Below are 18,927 nucleotides of genomic sequence, written 5' to 3' on the forward strand. Positions count from 1 at the left end.
TGAAAGTGAAAATTATCTGAATTGTACGAATACACGTGCTTATATACATATACTTTTTTAAAGCTATACCCCAGAAATAAGAACAAAGGAAACCAGGACAATGAGCTAATAGGGTGCTAATTACTTGCACATCATCAATGAAGATCACATATTGAAAACATGACAGTAGAGCAGTATGGATATGAAATCTGAGGGACATCAGGGTAAATATCAGTCCTTCAGTAGTTTAATGGCAAGGGCTTCCTAGCCACACATAATGTGTGCTAATTACAGAGGCAGACTGCAACACGCCTCTCCACTGGACTTACAGAGGGGAAGCTTCCCTTGAAGCTGGGCGGGGGTGGTTGATTGACAGCATAGGCCGCTTGAGTAAATGACTGAATTCATCGGGTGTGTTCTCTGGCTTTTCCGTACAGAAGCGAGGGTGCTCCATGTATAAACTCTTTCCTGTGGTGTCGGGCTGACAGTAAATTTGGAGGAGGCCGGGGACCGTGCTGCTTGACCTCCCCCTCAGGCCTCACCCCGCCCTGCTCTGTTCTCCCCGCGGGCGTCTCTGGAGGGCCGGGCTGGCCGAGGTTCTCACGAGGCGGCCGAGAAAACTGTCAGCGACCGCCAAAAACCACATTAACCCTTCCACTGCTCTGTCGAGGCTGTTCATTGGGCCAGAGCTGCTGCTCTGTCGAGGCTGTTCATTGGGCCAGAGCTACTGAACTACCAAGGCTGTTCATCGGGCCAGAGCTGCTGCTCTGTCAAGGCTGTTCATTGGGCCAGAGCTGCTGCTCTGTCAAGGCTGTTCATTGGGCCAGAGCTGCTGCTCTGTCAAGGCTGTTCATTGAGCCAGAGCTGCTGCTCTGTCAAGGTTGTTCATTGGGCCAGGGCCCAGTTAACCCTTTTGCTGCTCTATCGAGGCTGTTCATTGGTCCAGGGTCATGTTAACTCTTTTGCTGCTCTATCAAGGCTCTATGATAGCTGTGTACAGCAGGAATAAAAAATGTACACGACATTGACCCGTTTAATACCACTGCTCCGCCCCCTCCCAAATAGCATCCATTAAGAGGTGTCTGCAAGCCGAAGAGAGTCACACATGATTACACTGGTGCTACAACGGCCATAAAGTAGTTTTAAAGGGGCAGACACGCCCCTTGATGTCATGCATCCACGCCAAGCGGGATAACCAATTATCGCTGACACAAGCCAGCCACAGAAGGGTAACAAGTTCCATCTGGTCTGGAGGGACCCGCCAATGAATAACGGGAAACAGGCCGGGCCGCGGAGAGGCTGCAGGACGAGCCTTCGGGCCGGGCCGCGGCAGTGCATCAGCACCCTCATTATCCCCGCTGACATAAACCACCGCTGCCCGCCATTAACCCCTGACCCACTGTCCTCCGCCCGCCATGCTCGTCATATCCCCGTTTGCATTTCAATTTATGTACCATCGCCGGCGCTCTCTCTTCAGTACATCCGTCCTGCACCACGGCAACCCTGGACGGTTTCTGCAGGTGTAGGCATCAGCCGGATAAATAAGTAATATCAGATAAATAATAAATACACCCGGCGATTTATGCCTCGTCCTTTGAGAAAACAAGGTTAAAGTTAAATGCTGTATTAGTGGGCAGGCGAGGCTACCGCGGACTGCGCGAGGAATTTGGGAATCCATTTTGGCTCTTCTATTTCCGGGCAAATACATAACGTAATTGGTGCAGCCACGCGCGCGGGAGGACCGTGTTTGTTCCCAGGAACGCAGGGGGACTTCGGAGCCGTGAGGCGCGGTTTTACTCACAGTAAATCTAATCTGAGCGGCCCGGTGTTCCAGACCGGAGCTGCAGCAGAAGCATTTTCTCCACCACAGCGCGTCTGCATTCACAAAGCAGAGCGTAGCTCACGCAGACGCTACAAATCAGAGGCTTTCCCCACAGGTACGCCTTTTCTCCATTCATAATCTGAATTAAGAGACAGCATTACGAGCGGGACATTACCTATTCATAAACTAAACACACAGAAATATAAATACTGCCTCCGCATGCGTGTAGGGACTCATCTGTACACCGTTGGGATCATTTTTCAGTTTATGAATTTGATTGACACGCTTGACATCCACTGTGACTTTTGGGAGTGACTCCCAATCTGTGGATTGGGGGGGGAAGGGGTTGAGGTGGGTGGCAAGGTCTGTATGTAGGAGTCATAGAGCGTACTTGTGAATGTACACACATCTGCTTAAATCCAGACTTGTAGAAATTCAATTGTTCCCATTCTAACGTGTGCCCCCTCTAGATGTGAGGAAACTCATGAAGGTTTGCATTCCCAGTGCTTCAGACAGGAGTACTGCTGGAGCGTAATGCATGGTCCATTACATTACACTGACAGTAACACGGCTGAGGCAAAGCGCCTGTTACGGGCACTGTAGCATGCGCGGTTGTTTTGACATTCACTTCCAACCATTTTAATCCCGCATTTGAACGTATTTCCAGATGCAGTTTCATAAAGGGTGGGTCACATGGAATGCATTTACTCATTAAGAGGGCCCTGGGCGTGGAAAGTTCGGGATCCCCTGACTTACAGGACCATTACTCCAGGATGCCAAGCGCTCATCGCAGGAGCTTTCCACGCGGACACGCCCACTCCAATATATCCACTTCCTTTAAAGGTTTAAATCAGGCATTCTTTTAAAAATAGTATAATCAATGTGCTCTTGGCCCATTTGTCAGGTTCCTTCTCAAGCAGCACTGAAGTGTGTGCAGACTGAGTGATGGGCCTCCTCAATTTTTTGGAGCATCTGTTAGCAGCCATTCTGAAATCAAATTGGCACCTGACCGCTTTGCTCAATTTGGCAATTTAGCACAACTCCGAAGCCGAGGCACAGCAGAAAGGCATAACTCATCTGACCAGGCTCTGGCCGGCCCAGGCTCACCAGGAGAAAGCCATTACTGTGAGGGCTTGAGAAGAACGCCGCGTCGTAATGAGCCACACCGCGCTGAAAGACGTCTTGAGAAACGTATTCCGCCGACACTTTTAAGTGACTTTTAAATGACTGCAGGAAGGCTGGGCAGAACCCGATCCCGGCACCCTCCGACTGAACCCACCGAAAGCCCAACGCTTCAGATAAGCCGCTTGGAAACAGAGCGCCTTCATCAATCACCATTAAGTCCGTTAGCAAGAACTAGAGGGGGGCCCGGCCGTTAGTTTACACATCAGCGGTGACAATTACCCTCGTGGTTCTCATTTTTTAAACATTACTCGTGTCAGGAAAAATAAAAAAAGCGGTGATTTAGTGATTCTGCCTGCTGTACTTTATGTACATGCTGTACATACCACTGAAAATAGCATTGTGCTCGACAGACTTGCATTAATGCAGTTTATTCAGACTCTGCACTGTTGAATATGGCACTGTTCAGGATATCCAGAACTCCAACTTTCTTAACACCGAAAACAGTTACCCACATTTTTTTGTGAGTCTAAGCACTTTTTTTTTTTTTGCTGAAGCAGAAAGAAATGTTGTCTGTCAGATGAATATACGGTTTCTTTATCGAAATGCGAGAAGTCTGGAGCCCGTGGGGTCCCTCTCTGCCCTGAAGAAGTGCAGCGGAAGGGGAGCGGTGAAGAGCAGATGAGATTGGTGAATAAAGACCGGGCCGGCTTTCGGTGCCACACCTCCGTGAGCCAGTCCACGGGCCCGGCATCGCCCCCCTGTCTTATCGGCACGGGCCCCTGCCCCGCTCCAAACAACCAAAATCAATTCCTGCTCTCAGACCTGGAACAGGCTCAGCTTGCAGCAACAAGGAGCTTCAGAGAGAGAGAGAGAAGGGGAAAGAGAGGGAGGGAGAAGGAGAGGGAGAGGGAGAAGAAAACTAAGCACTACGAAGTTGGGTCGAAAATACAGTCGAGTTGCTGCCTTGTAATATTTCTGCATATATAATTTAACATGCGGCCCTTCGACCATCTGCATGCCCATGGCCCTTGACATCATTCCATGAAATGCAATCCCATCCCATCCCTTAACCAACCATTCATCTCGGTCAACCTTTGTCTGCTCTGAACTTCTACTCAACTATTTAAAGTCAGTCTAAATCACGAGAGACTACAGCCTGATACTGATCTCTTTCAGGCTAACCCAGTTCTCCGTGAGAAGCTGCACGCTGCTTTCCACTATTTTGTTTTGCTCCAGTGGTTCAATCAGTTATAAATGGTGTGTGATTAAAATAACAAATGTTTAAGCACCTGCTGAACAGGCAGATGTGAACAAACCATTCCTGTCTTATTTTCTATTACAGCACAGAAGAGAAATACTGCCCTGTTACAGGCTGGTTCGGTGTTCAAAACTACAAGCATACTCCCTCACACACACAGACACAGAGAAACAGAGACATGCATACACGCACACACAGACACAGACACCCACACACACGCACACGCACAAACACACACACAGATAGACAGACAGGCACACACACACACACACACACACACACACACACACACACTCCTCGGAGGCTGCACGTCTCCACCGGAGGCTGCCCCGGCACTGCAGCAGAATTGCTGATATCGATAAGAAGCCGACCCGCACTCGACGGCAGGCTCAGCCGGCGGAGAGAGAGGGAGAGAGAGCGTAACAGAGAAGAGCTCATCTGGGTGAATTCTGTCCTCTGTCTCAGCTGGAGCACAACCTAAACCTACACCAGACACAGCTTAATTACATATGCAGGCTGCTGGGCCTCAGACTGTGAATTCTCTCGGCTGAAGCTTGGACAGGACGGATGTTTTCCGTGTTAGTGCTCTTACTGGTGGTCTCGACACACTTCCCCCCCCCACCCCATAGTCATAGGCTCTGACTATTTATCCAAGCGGTGGTGCATCATGATTTAAAAAACGTGTGCACTAACACTGATGGCAGCAATTGCACTGAAGTCAATGCAACTTTGTAGCCAAAAGATATCTAACACAATGGCGAAGGAATCTAGAGGAATGTTGTTATGGTTACATGCACAGCGATATGCAAGGTATTTCACCATGCATAGCAAACATACAATGTACAAGGTAATGTACAAATTAACTTCATCCTCTCAACGTCACCTCTTCTAAACTGAAATTCAATTTAATATACTTGACGCGGTCATTCTAAATCTTTTCTGACCTGTTGATAGATATTGGAAATCATGGCATTTGTGCAGCAATTGAATCAAGCCAAAATCCACACCGCCTCTTTGTTCAAGCAAGACGGCACCTAAAGTAATTTAATACACGGTGCAAACAATATCGGGAGGTTCAAAGCCTCCACAGTGAGGTTTCAGCAGATTTGCTGTTTGTGTCTTTGAAAGACGGCAAACTTTACTGCTACCCTCATCAGTTGTGTGAAGTATTAGGGAGCGTCCCAGGCTTCACTGTGCCCGAGCTGTGAAGCGCTGAACTCAGTGCAGAAGCGCCTGCGATCGCGGCCACTGCGTCAGCCCCCACAGCAAAGCGAGGAGTAATAATGCTTAAATGTGACACTCACTCAATTACGCCCCTGTGTGCGATCGTCTACCCGAACCTGTCACGAGCTGGAGACCGCGCGCCTTCTGGCTGAACGCCAGGATTCGCTGAAATTAACTCACTGATAATTTGTAACTGGTAGCTCATATATCAGTAATGTGTGTGTGTCTATGTTTGTATGTATGTATGTATGTGTGTGCGTATGTGTGTTTGCTTGTTTGTGTGAGTGCGTGTGTGTGTCTATGTGTATATGTGTGTGTGAGTGTGTGTGTCTGTGTGTATATATATGTATGTGTGTGTGCGTGCGTGCGTGTTTGCTTGTGTGCATATGCGTGTTTGTGTACGTGAGCACATGTGCACATGTAAATAAGTGTTCTGTAACACAAATTAGTTTCACCATGCTCTCGACACTGTTTGATTCCCAGTTGGGGCACTGCTTATCCAGAGCAGTTTACATTCCTTATACGTACACAGGCTCAGCAAGTCACTCCGGATAAGAGTGTCTGCTAAATGCTTCAGAACGGAAAAAATACACATGTAAATGATCCCGGGCTGAATTTAAATGAACATCGACTGCAGCTAAACCAGAAGGCTTAGTTCTGCACACGCGCTTGTCCTACTTAACACACATCAATACAAAGACTGCGAAGGTCCCCATAGCCTCGTTATCACAGCACATTGCAGCCCTGTGAGCGCACCGCAGACCCCATCAACAAACGCATCAGAGCGGCCGCATCTCCGAGGGCGTGACGGAGAACGCCACAGCCGCGCGCCGTACAAACGAATCACCGTTACACAAATTAGCATTGTGTCGTAGCCCTTGGAGAGCCAAGAAACTGCTACTTCCTTGATTGCGTGTTCCACGGACGGGAAACACGAGCCGGTTTAGAGGTGAGGACCGTACGGGGAAAGCGACAGCGGCGATCGGGTCCTTGCCTGAGGGTCTGACCGTGGGACCGCGTGGTTTTGAAACGCGCCGAAAGTTGCGCTTCCTGCCGCGTCGAGCGCGGTCCCAGACGGCCGGGGCGTTCGGGAGCCGCGCCGCGCCGCTACGTCTCTGTCGTCTGCTATTTCCATGATGGAGTTACCGCAGCTCCACTTCAACCACATCCTTCCCTCTGCAAATATAATCTTGGTTGGAAATCGTTTTCGAATTTTCTTTTTTCCAACATAATCAGCGCGGGTCCCACAGGGAAACCGGTATGTGTAATGGACTAGTTCTGAACTGTAAGCCGTCTCATTATCTGATCTCTTATGGTTTCTGCTAGGTACTTATGCGGAGTAATATACAAACCCTGATTATAAACTAATGAAGTAAAAGGAAATCTGCTTTCCATTTAAGCCCAGCGGAGCTCTGTTTGATGTTTAGGCTTGGCTGGACTCCAGGTAAACATGACTCTTGCCAGAAAGGTATCGCTGCTCCCTTTTGTTCGAAACCCAACGGCTTGTGACACCAGTGCACGTTTCCTGTGATCAGACCGCAGGGAAGTCAAGTGGGATTAATTAATTTAGTACTTTCACTGGAACTATCCCCCCCCCCCCTTCCCTTTAAAACATGTCTTAAGTGTGCTTTCGCTCCTCGAAGAGTACGCCTCGTCCGCTCGGCCCGACGCGGCTCTGGTAGGGCCTCTGAAGCCCTCGCCTTCAGTCATTCGTTCATTTATTCACCTGGAACTTCCATGAACCGGGAGACCTCACGGCAGGCCGGGAAACTCACTTTTTCATCCACCCCAGGCTACAATGGCTGGTGCATCCCAGAATTCACCAGCCAATTTCACCGTTTTACCACACAAGATATTCAGAATAGAGCTGGAGCTCCAAGTGAAGGATGGTTACCAGCCAAAGCGGCTGGCAGAGTAGACAAACTCACCAGCCACAGATAAAATTCACCAGCATTCGACTGGTGGCTGGTGTTTGATTACCCAGCCTGCCTCACAGGGTTGTGGGTGGAGGTCGTCTCCCGCGCTCCGGGGGGAGAGTTGGCGAAAACGTGGATGTGGGAGAGGAGGCTCGTGGCCAAGCGGCCCTACCTGATAATCCAGGATGCTGAAGCCCAGGCCCTGCTCTCCCTTCTCCAGCTCAAGCACCTTGACCTCGGGGGACCAGAGGGCCAGCTCCCCCTCGTCCTCCTCCAGGAGCGCCTCCTCCGCAGGCTGGGGCTGCTCCTCAGGCTCCTCGGGTCGCTCTGCGAGGACCTCCTCCTGGAGGCACGGGGAGAGACCGAAGCAAATCAGGATGGGAGGCGCAGAGGTCAGCCGGTCTTTCGACACTTTAAAAGCGACTGGGTTTTCATGATTTACTGCACGGCATTGTGGGATTTGGAGGCAAAGCACGTGGTGCTCCAGAGCTGACAGAGAGGGAGGAATGCGCTTCACCCTGCCGATGGCAGACACATGAATATTCTCCAGCTGACATGTTTACTCAGCCACTTCCTCCAGCTCTGACCTTTGACCCCCCGACAACTGCAGCCCAGTGCCTTATTACAGCCCATTACCTCTCCTGCTGCACACATTCCAGTGCACCCCTCACCCCACCCTTCATTCCACCCCCCTGTCACGAAATACCGGCGTTAAATGCTACAGTGAACAAGAAAATGTCTCAATGGAATTCTGAGCATGGGTAAAAATAAATAAATAAACGCTGAAGAATTTAGGTCGCTAAATCTTACGAGACCTTTCCAGATGTAAACCCAAATGCGCCGCTTTGATCTGGAGTTAAGGCGGCGCCGTCGTTACCACGCGGCAACATCGTTTCGCGCTCTTGCCGTCGGTACGGTTTTGCTACGAGCCGCGCGAGCGCTCGCGACGCGTCAAAAACACGATGAATAAAATATTTTACACGCGGCAATGTGTTCCCTCGCATACGCAACGAGGTTCTCCCCTCGTTCACCCGCGAGCGGTTTTCCACACGCGCGCAGCGGGGCGTTCGAACCGGAGAGGAGAAAGTCGAGCTCACCGGACCGGGCTCAGCCTCGCTAGGCCAGGGGGAGCCGGGCTCTGCCCACACGGGGGGGTCACTCTGAATCTGAGGGCAAGGAGAAGGAGAACAATAATGATCAATGCATGCAGGTCAGGTCACATCCACACGCCACTGACGAATAAACGGATAGGTCACTTTTCTGCCAGGATTTGCATTTTAGGTTCTTCAGACACTTCCGTGCATCTGTACCACACCTGCACAAAGATCTCTACCTCTCACTGTGCTCACTCAACGTTTCAGTGTAACTCAGCGTTTCTTCACCTATGGGTTGGGACCCAAAATGAGTCGTGGGTGTGTATGAGGGGGGGTCCCAGAATGAATCTGTAGTACACTAGGCTATGCTAGTATGCGTATGGGAAGGGTCCCTCAGAGGTACTAAATTTCTCATTTTGGTCTTGGCATTAAAAAGTATATACAATTTGGGACCCGATATAGCGATGTTTAAGAACCAGTAACAGAAGTAATTCACGTGTTTGCGGCTCGTACCTGCAGCCGTGTTCTTCCGCACGCGCGTACGTGCAGCGGCGCCGGCGGTCTCACCTGTTCCTGCAGGCTGGCCGTGGGGCTGGCGGAGCTCCAGTCCTGCGGCGGCTCCTCCTCTTCCTCGGCGCGGAACTCGCCGCCCTCCTCGGTGAGGTGACGGCAGCAGACCAGGGTGAAGGGCGGGGGCACCTCCCTGAGGAAGGCCACCGCCTCCCGCCGGGTCTTCCCGTACAGCTGCACGCCGTTCACCTGCGCGCGGAGAAGGGGGTCAGGTGACGTGACGCCGCGTGCGTACCGCGCGATGGACACGACGCAACAGCCAGAGTCACCGTTAGCAGCACTGAACAGCAGGGCCGACACCCACCCCAGCCAAACTGAAGGGTTTGGGTTTTGACCCAGTACTCACAAACAGCCTATTGGAGTTAAAATGCATACTTATACACGTGTGCAGTTTTTCCTAATAACTAATATTACATTTATATTAGCTAGTACAATAAACTACTTAATAAAATCCATAATTATAAGTGCTTACTAATACTGTAGTTTAGATGGAGGAAGTACGGGTGTGTTGAGGGAGTTCTTCCCAAGCTTTTTCCTAAAAGTTAGAAATCTAACCTTCCGAACCTTCTTTGGGAATCGGCAAAACCAAACGAGTGAGGATTTGCCAGTGCTAATTGTGAACATGTGTACCGTAACGTGAATGGGATAAACACTCCGAGGAACTGCCCCTCTGTGGGAATCTAGATACGCATCTTTCTGTGTGACCTGGCTCCCCTTCTGCTGAATAAAGAACACTGATTATCCACAGGCCCCGCCTTGTCCCTTTTTCCACCAACTTTTGGAGCCTTACAACCCAATGTACAAGAGTGAATGGGAGTAGGGAAAGGTATCATTTAGATTTTGTCGATAGCAATGCAAAAACGATACTTTTACAATGGTGGTGGTGGCTAAACAGTGCCTGAACCGATACCTTCTTAAAGATAAAGACCAAATGACAACATTAAAGATGCTTTTTATTGCAAAGGTAAAGAAACTGAAGAATTGAATTGTTATTGTTCAAATTATACTTAACATTTATAATTTATATAGTTTCACCTTCGTTATTTTTACCATGTTTAATGTTAGCTGGCTCGCTAACGGTATTGGCTGTCACCGAGTCGACGGAGGGAGTGTGAGGTTAGCTAGTGAAGGCGTGTGGTACTGAAATCTGTCTGGGAGGTACCAGTCATATGGGAACCAGTGCCATAGTGCCACGGGGGGGAGAAACAGCAGTACAGGAGGAGGTGAGGAGGGTACAGGAGGAGGGAAGGAGGCTGCCAGCGCTACGGAGAGCTGCCCGCTGTTACAACGCTCTGGAAGACGCGGTGCTAGTTGATAGCCTTTTAATGGCACAGGGTGGGCAGCAGCTCCACACCATCTGCCTGGGACGGAGGGACCCTGCCCCAACCCCAACTCCACTAGGCCTCCAGAGTTCATTCAATGATCCCTCTGCACCATCCCAATCCTCAAGAACGCTCCGAGATATGGGGAAGTTAAGGGCAGTTAAGGACAACACATTTTGTGATTTTGTGTTACTTTCAACACAGCCTGTGTTGAAGTCTCCCTTCGTAACACATACTGCATATTCAGAACACAAAATGAGTAGCTTTGACTGAAAATGCGTTGAAAGTAAAACAAAATATGTTGTCCTTAACACAAAACATGTGCGTTGGGTATTAACACATTTTTTGAGGGCGTACATTTTCGCCTAAGTGTGGCATTTGAAAAACCCCAATGGAACAGATTCTTCTGGTATCTCGCGAAACCCCCGCTCGCCCCAACCCCCCATAATGCACTTGCTCTCCACCCCCGGCTCCGGATGCCTCCCTTCTTCCTCTGCCAACAGCGACAGGCGGAGGGCACAGCGGCCCACATCCGCTGTGCCAAGCAGGGCGGGGCGGGGGGCAGGAAGGAGGGGCGGTGGGGAGGCGGGGGCGAGGGCAAGAGCCCATCCTGCAGATGGTCACGCCGGTCCTGTCTGTTGCCCCTCCTCCGCCTTCGTACCCCCGATCACCCCCGACCCTCCCGGCAGCAGCGCGTTTTCCTGAAGATGTGGGGCTGGTGCCCCCACCCCCGCCACCACAGTGCAATCTGCGCCCAGTGTGGCAGCAACCCCCCTCCAAGGCGTCCAGCGCTAGAGGAGGACGGAAGGTTGAGAGAACCTGCCTGGTGGCCCTCACGAGTTGGGCTTTACCTCGAGAAGCTCGTCCTCTGGCCTCAGCAGGCCGTGCTTGGCCACAGGGCCCTCGGGGGCCACAGTGGAAATGTAGTGATGTCCGTCAAAGGAGTCCAGCTCCACCCCCAGACGCATGGTGTGGATTGGGAGAAGCTGGATGGGGTTGGAGGAACATGGATGGTCAGAGCAATCAAACGTACGGATGCTGGTGTATTACAATCCCTGGACCCCAGTCTCTGCATGCCTAACAGTGCTGAAGCCCCTTAACGTTCATATTTGTTTCTTACCTTTGAGTACTTCTGGAGCTCGGCATCATCTTCAATGACAGGGTCCAGTTCCACGACCTGAGGGACACTCCACATTAACTCCAAACTGTGAACCATGTGCTCTACACATCCTCTTCAAAAATACAGATTTCAACACCACTGATCACTGCACGCCAGCATGTTCTGGGCACGTTTGCTCTCTATTTTACTGCTGTTGTTTTGTCAGCGAGATAGACTGTGTCTCTCTGTACGCGTGGTGTTTTGTCTTCCTTTAATACTGAGCGTGTGTACCGGTTCTTACCAAGACGCTGTAATCTGGCCCAAGGGCCTGTTCCCACTTGGCCCGCAGCTCCCTCTCTGTCAAAGACACCTGGTCTGGCGCTAAAACAAACACAAGGCCGATTAAGGACATACATCTATACGTGCTATAGTTTAATAACCAAATGCAAAGTACACACAATACCCAGCACTTTGAAATGCCAGAGGCCTATGCAGTGACATTTCTGAGAGTACATAAGAGATGAGTCTGAACCTTTGTGGTATGGCGGGTACTGATGGTAAAGATACCCTATGACAGCCTATGAGACAGAGAGAGAGAGACCACTGCTGTGCAAGTATATACTGTGAACCTGGCTACATCACCATGGCAGTATGGGTGTGGCTACAGTATGTCCATAGCAACCGACAGTGACATCATCGTGGCTGCAATGGAAGCAAAAATCTGACATAAAAATATCCAGCTGTATAAATAAACTCTATATAAAGAATGTAATCCGTGTTACACGCCTTGGACAAGACCATCTGCTAAATGACTAAAATGAGCGACATCACTATGGCTGTAGTCATAGTTTGGTGCATGGGAACAGTTATAGTATGACTGTATTTATTTACACCACAGGTGTGCGAGTGCACTGACTACAGTCGCTGCCATTGACAGCACCATCGCCATGGAGACGGTTCCTGACAACCCCCTGTCAAACGCATGGACCCTGATGCCTTTGGAGGAGGAACGGAGGGAGGCCAAGCGCTGCAAACCGGAAAAAGCTCAAAATTCCAGGCACACGCCAGGAGACGCTTCCCCAGCCCCCGCCCCAGACCAGCGGGTCACGTCTGCTTGCCATGTGTGAGTCCTCACTTCTCACCCTCCATCTCTCCGGTCAATAGCTCTGCCTGCCATTTATAATTACATCACTACCACTACCAGCTAACACACAAGAAGCATTCCTGCAACAGCAAACCCACACAGGGAGGAAAATATCCCCAAAGGCTTCAGAGACACATACTACAGAATACAGTATACACTAACGGAATATAAAACAGGATCTTAATTTAAGTATTACATGACACTGTATATCTCATTCAGCACTATACAATTTATTCAAGTAAACAGTACAATATCACAAACTATTTCAAAACCTCAGCTCTTTCTGACCACACTACAATACAGCAAATGAACCCAACAGTTGTGATCCTATTATAACTCAAGCAAATTCGTTGTTGAGAATTGGAATTGCATATAGAGCAATTTAAGCACTTCTACTACGGAATTAGAACTTTTAAGACCTGACAGTACGTTTTGAATTTAGGTAGTGTGAGTGTGTAATTAATGATTTATTAAATATGATTGTTTTCATTTTGATTATAGTATGGAAATCAACTGACCAATAAACGTGTATTGAGCGTTCATAAATCTTGTTTTTAAAGCAACGATCCTACTGCAGTGCTAACCGCAACGCATGAAAAAATAGGGAACAAACAGGCGCTGGCTCCCCAGACGCCCTGCTCCCTCACAGCGAGCCGAGGGAGAGGAGCGGGACGCAAAGCAAATAAGCAGCGTGTACAAATGTAAGCCAGCCCTGCAATCTGAGCGTCCCAGGGTGACGGCTCTCCCCGTGCACATGTAACCGTTTCAGCGGCGTCTCGCGCTAACGCCGGGCTGCACGAACACGGAGGCCTGATTAAATTAGCATTTCTTACCGCGATAGCGCGGGGCGATTAATCACACGCGTTGAACGAAATAAATGCAGCGATAAATACTAGATGTCAGAAACCAGGCAGAAACATCTGCGGTCCAGACGCCGAACAGGAAAGGAAAAAAACTGGGGAAAAAAACACAGAGGAGATTCAAACCAGTCGGCATCCTAGAACAGGAATCTATAATCAATTGGAGAACGGATTTTAAGTGTATGGAAATGCTTGGATATAATGCTAATTTCGAGCCAGGTCTGAGGTAAATTTTAATGTTAAATTCAGCTTGAGGTTAATTTAATGTTCGGTAGAGGACAACTTTCCCCTGAAAGCACTAAATGTCCTGCTCTGCTCATAGAGAGAGATCATTTTCTTAAGTGACATTGCAGAGTTCATGACTGCATGATAGGCTCTGCTCAAGGTTACTGACCGACACTGTATACGGCTGCCGATTGGCTAGCTCCTTTTAGCCTAGTTAAATACTGTTACGTATGAATTGTTGTTCAGCATTGCTCACTGACAACAAATAACTAAAGTAAGGATATCCAAAAACATAATGCTTAAATGTACAACTACCGATATTGAAAGCGAAAATCAAAACTTAATATATCCTCAAGGGAAGCCTCATCAGCTCAGTATAAAGGGACTGAATGATAACGAAGAATTTTTACAATATACAAAGGGTTTCATTACGAGTTGGAAGCATGCTAATATCAGTATCGGATCCCAACCTTTACAGGACACCAAACAAACTCCGACAAACACAAAAATATCAAAGACGACAGTGCTTCGGAACCAATCATCTGCAAGCCTAGCTGTGATCCGACACTTTCCCCGCCAGCTCTCGCCCTGTATCGGGTTTCAGCACAGCGCGCCGCGCCGCGGTGTTCCATAATTATCCGCACTGAGACCTCCCCAACACAAGTCTTCAAGGTCTCGTAATTGCAAAATTATTTTTGAGCACTAAAGAAGAAAAAAGTGAAAAAAGATTAAAAACGGGGAGAGGGAGATGGGGTGGGGGGGTATTTTGATTTAAAATGCCTATCGTTTTACAGGCAGCGCGATTCCTCCTTTGGGAAATAAGCCCCTGACAAGCCATCATTGTTATCCCAGCCTTGTATTGGCCCGGTGCAACAGAACTCTTTATTTATAAATTTGGCAGGTATAGGGTCTTGTCTGGATTAATTAGGCGGTGGTGTAACGCGAGCCACACCGCCCTCTCCAGCCCAGGGCCGCTCTTCCGCTCGCAGCTCCGCTATCTCCATATTTACATCTGCAGGGCCGTCTAGCATGACTGTAACAGTGCCCGCGCCGCTGGGGCGCAGACAGGCTGATGGGGGGGGCCAGGCGGGCGGGGGGCAGAGTGACGGCTTGCCCTCGCAGTGACCCGGGCCCGCAGGGGCGTGGGGCGGGATCGTGTTCCTGCGCCTCGAGGTAATACCTCAACAGGGGAGGGGCGAATCTTCAAAAACCCTGAATGACCCACTGCTGGGACAGGGACAGATAAAGATGGGAAGGGGGGGATCATCCATAAAATAAGGTGGGGAAACCTGAGCCAGAGTGAAGGCAGAGCTTGGGGTAAGCCTCGCGGCGCTGGCCAAGTCAAAGGTCACACGGTAGGTATGGTGCTCTGAATTATGTGTTCCTGGGAAACGGCTTACCCACACCCACAGAAGATAACGGTATACGCCCAGCTTGCAGTATTACCAAATGGCCTCGTCCTTGTTCGTTGGACACAATGCTGACTGCAAATTGTGATACTGCCCCCTAGTGTATAACCAGAACATCTCGTTACATCGATGACAGCCTGCCAGCCCTCAGCTGGTCTTACTGTTCGTGCTCTTACATACATCAGCAGTGAAGGTCTAAAGATGAAGTCACACAAAGCTCTGTGAAAGGCGGGCTTCTCTGCGGGCTGCTGACCCCGCCCTAGAGCGCACTGTAGGGGGCGTGAGAACTCACCTTCCGCCAGCTGCTGTCTGATCCCGGCGGGGCCGACGTCCGCGGGCTCCACCGGCGGGCCCTTCGGCACTTCCGATCGCACCTTGATTTCGACTGACCTCCTCAGAGACACCCTCGAGGACTCCCTCTCCACTGCACGGAGGAAGAGGCGCAGCAAGCCGTCAAAACTCAGGGGAGCGAACGGGAGACCGCGTGGCGAGGCCCGTAAGGTGGCCAACCCTCAACCCGTACCCCCCAAGGGTCTGCCCCCGTGGTCCTGGGGCCTGTATCAGGAAGCAGGGGTACTCAGTTAACTGGATAACTGCGCTGAGTAAAAGCCGACATAGCTCATTTTCACTTCAGTCCATGTTCTACATTCGAAAGGGCTCCGGGTTTTACTCAGTGCAGTTATCCAGCTAACTGAGTAATCCTGCTTTGTGATACAGGCCCAGCTGGTTTTTGTTGTTAATCTGCACTTAATTAGTGCTGACTCACTTCACCTGGTCACTTGGGTCTGAATTGGGTTCGGATTTTAAGGTGAAAACAAACACCGGCGGAGCTGGTGGTTCCCCAGGACCACAGTTGCAGACCCTTGCCCTACATGATCCTCTCATGTGGCCAGGGGTCTGATTCCCCACTCTGACACTTCCTGCACTGTGATCCCATTTCTACATGTAACCCTGCTCGCTCCCTGTTTGAATCAAGTAATAAAATACACAAGGGATCCTCCTCATGCATTTTCCGTTCTCCAAAATACCAAAAACAAATGAAAACAAACTTAAAGCATAGGGCTGGAGCTCTGACATGAACTCCAATGCGCTGTAGGTAACTATGAACCCCCAACAGAACAGAGAGCACCAACCCTCGTCCTCTTGCGTTTTCTTTTCCCTTTTAAGCAACTTCAATTTCAAAATCCAGCGACGCTTTCGAGAATGTTGCGAGTTCAAGATGAAAGGCATTACACGCAGGAAACGACACCCAGAGCAGCCATTTTACTGATATCACGCTTAGAAAATGACTGTCGCTGTTGACATGGCGTCTGCGCGTATGCTGGGGGGGGGGGGAGCCGAATCATTACGCTGTAATTGCCACTTATGGCACGGCTCCCAACTTAATAGGAGCCTTCATATCCTTCACTGTGTGTTTAAAGCACATTTCCAATTCAGACCATTTGAGGAAGAGAGGGACAAGTTTACTGATTACTTCATCCTATTCACGCGGCCCAGCGGAGTCTTCCCAGCGAATCATTACATGGCGTTTAGCGCAGGCGGAGTTCCTTTCTATTAACTTGTTCTGTGAAATTGAAATTCCCGGTACGCTCTCCAAGTGCAATATGAGTCAAGTGGACAAGTGGGAACGCAGGCCGATTATTTTATGAGAACACGGCCTCTCTAATGGGTGTACCGCTCCGCGTTCTTTTCAGCTCAAATAATGAAAAAGACAAAGTTATATTCAGGAAATAAATCCACAGTTAAATTATTCCCCTGACTTCCCCACTCCTCCCTGAAATTTCAAACCGACCATATAACTGATCTATACAACAGGACTACTTTATCCCAGAATGATTGGGGGGACGGGGGATGGGGGGGACACGTTATGGCTGGTTTCCATTCCAACCAAAATAAGTTCAAAACTGAACTAAGTGTCTGCACAGAAACAGTGACTCTCGCCAGTCAGGGGAGGCCTTTAACTGGTTCAAAACAAACGGAAATATCCAGGATGAGAAGCAGGCAGCACCACATCACCGGAACATCAATAAGGGTGAAAGTACACAGGAAGCCAGGACGGGGTATTTACCTTTGTCCAGAGATCTCTCCACAGCAGTGGGCTTCACCTTGGAGGCCATCTTCCTGACCAGGGTCAGGTTGACCGTCTGACCAGTCTGCTTCATCACCTCCAGCACCTCCTGGTTGGTGAAGCCGTGTAGGCTCACCCCGTCCAGCTACCGGGAGTCAAAGTTCAAAGTTCAGGTCACACGCAAGTCCTGAGCAACCAGTCACAAAGCTAAGGACCCCGCAGAAAGAGCTTCTCCCTCCGCTAACGCTAAAAGAACTTCTGAATGTCCCCATTAGCAAAGGACTGCTTTAACAGTCAGCAAGGCATCTCCTCATTACAGTTAATTCTTACTGAAGCAAGAAAGAGGTTTTCCTTCAACTTCACAGACCATCTCCCAACCCCGCCTCACCCCCCTCCGAACATCTTCTGTCCCTCACAGTTCATCTCCTCGCCATTTCCTGAAGACGCACTCGTGTGCAGGGTTAATTAAGGTAGAGCTAATTAAAAAGTGATTAACGGCCTCACCGCTATTATCCTGTCATGGACTCTGATGTTCCCACTCTGCTCAGCGGCGCTCCCCGGAACAACGTACTTCACAAAAACTCCCACAGCGTCTGAAATCATCCAGGAGAGAGCTCAGTGGAGAAACGAGTAATAACTCGGTGACCCTTTACAATGCGACACATCCAGGGAGATGTTACCCCAGCACTCGAGCTACCGTTCAAAATTAATTTAGCTATAGTGCATTTTTACAATTAAACCATAGCAAAGCACCGAACAAAGAGTGTTTTCAGAGGTAGCCCAAAACACCAAAAACTCCGGGAAATGATTCCTTGATCCCTGTACAAGGTGGTGGAGAATACTCCTTGAGAACTTTGGTAAACAGAGCAGGAGTATTGTACTTGTACTGGTAGTGTAGTATGATGGTTGGGCAACTGGGCTTTTGACTAAGAAGTTGGAGCAGTAGATTTAGCCGGAGAGCACTGCTGTTGTGTCCATGAGCAACGAACATGCCCTGAACTGCTGCAGTAAATGTCCAGATGTATATATACTGCATAAAAATATAAACTGTGTAATGTGCTCTGGATAAGAACATTTGTTAAATTCCTAAAATGTAAAAAAATAAATAAAAAAAATACAATGAACATAAAAATAAGGTCTTGTAGTCCTGATGCATTGAAACATCCATCAATGTAGGCGCATATAATAACATAAGCTTAATTCACTATCCAAAAGAAAATGAGAGTAATGGCAGATTGAGGTCTCACTTTCACTGGTCAGGGCGTTATAGCCCACGATGGAGATGCCCAGGCTCTGGCCCTCCTTCTTCTTCAGGGACACCTCGTGGATCTCGTACCCCTCCAGGTTTGGCTGCACCACAATACGGAGACCAAAATTATCGAGCGCACGAGAAGCACCAAATCTGCTTTTGTTTATCAGTGGTAGGCTACCCTGGTCCTGGAGTGCCAGAGATGTCCATGGTTTTTGCTCCATCCAAAGCTATATCTGTATAACTGGATTAATCATTAGTCTGAACGAAAGCAAGTGACCATAAGCCAAAGGTATTCAGCTTTTCAACTGTTCAGGCTCTGGGTATAGTACACAGGCACTAAATCAGTCCTGCCCAACCCTGTTCCTGGAGATCTACCCTCCTGTACGTTTTCATTTCAACCATAATTTGGCACACCTGATTCTACCAATTAGCAACTCAATGAGATCTCCAGCTGTTGAATGAGGTGTGCTTTGCTAGGGTTGGAGTGAAAACCTGCAGGTCAATAGATCTCAAGGAAAATGGTTGGGCAGCCTGGCTCTAAATCATCTAACTCTTATGAT

At 49.3% G+C, this 18,927-nt stretch overlaps 1 protein-coding gene across 1 annotated transcript in view; it reads right to left on the reverse strand.

Moving 5' to 3' along the window:
- The window catches only part of patj (PATJ crumbs cell polarity complex component), a 98,707-nt gene that overhangs the window by 79,337 nt on the left and 443 nt on the right, over positions 1-18,927 (reverse strand). Inside the window, exons 2-11 of the mRNA XM_064331304.1 lie at positions 18,363-18,465; positions 17,620-17,708; positions 17,116-17,260; positions 15,340-15,471; positions 11,711-11,790; positions 11,431-11,487; positions 11,162-11,296; positions 8,986-9,177; positions 8,422-8,490; positions 7,497-7,667 (exon numbers count right to left, since the gene is read on the reverse strand). Coding sequence (XP_064187374.1) covers positions 7,497-7,667; positions 8,422-8,490; positions 8,986-9,177; positions 11,162-11,296; positions 11,431-11,487; positions 11,711-11,790; positions 15,340-15,471; positions 17,116-17,260; positions 17,620-17,708; positions 18,363-18,465 — 1,173 coding nt within the window. The remainder of the gene's footprint in view (positions 1-7,496; positions 7,668-8,421; positions 8,491-8,985; positions 9,178-11,161; positions 11,297-11,430; positions 11,488-11,710; positions 11,791-15,339; positions 15,472-17,115; positions 17,261-17,619; positions 17,709-18,362; positions 18,466-18,927) is intronic.

The sequence above is a fragment of the Anguilla rostrata genome, chromosome 4 (genome assembly GCF_018555375.3).
Source record: "Anguilla rostrata isolate EN2019 chromosome 4, ASM1855537v3, whole genome shotgun sequence".
NCBI classification, from domain to species: domain Eukaryota; kingdom Metazoa; phylum Chordata; class Actinopteri; order Anguilliformes; family Anguillidae; genus Anguilla; species Anguilla rostrata.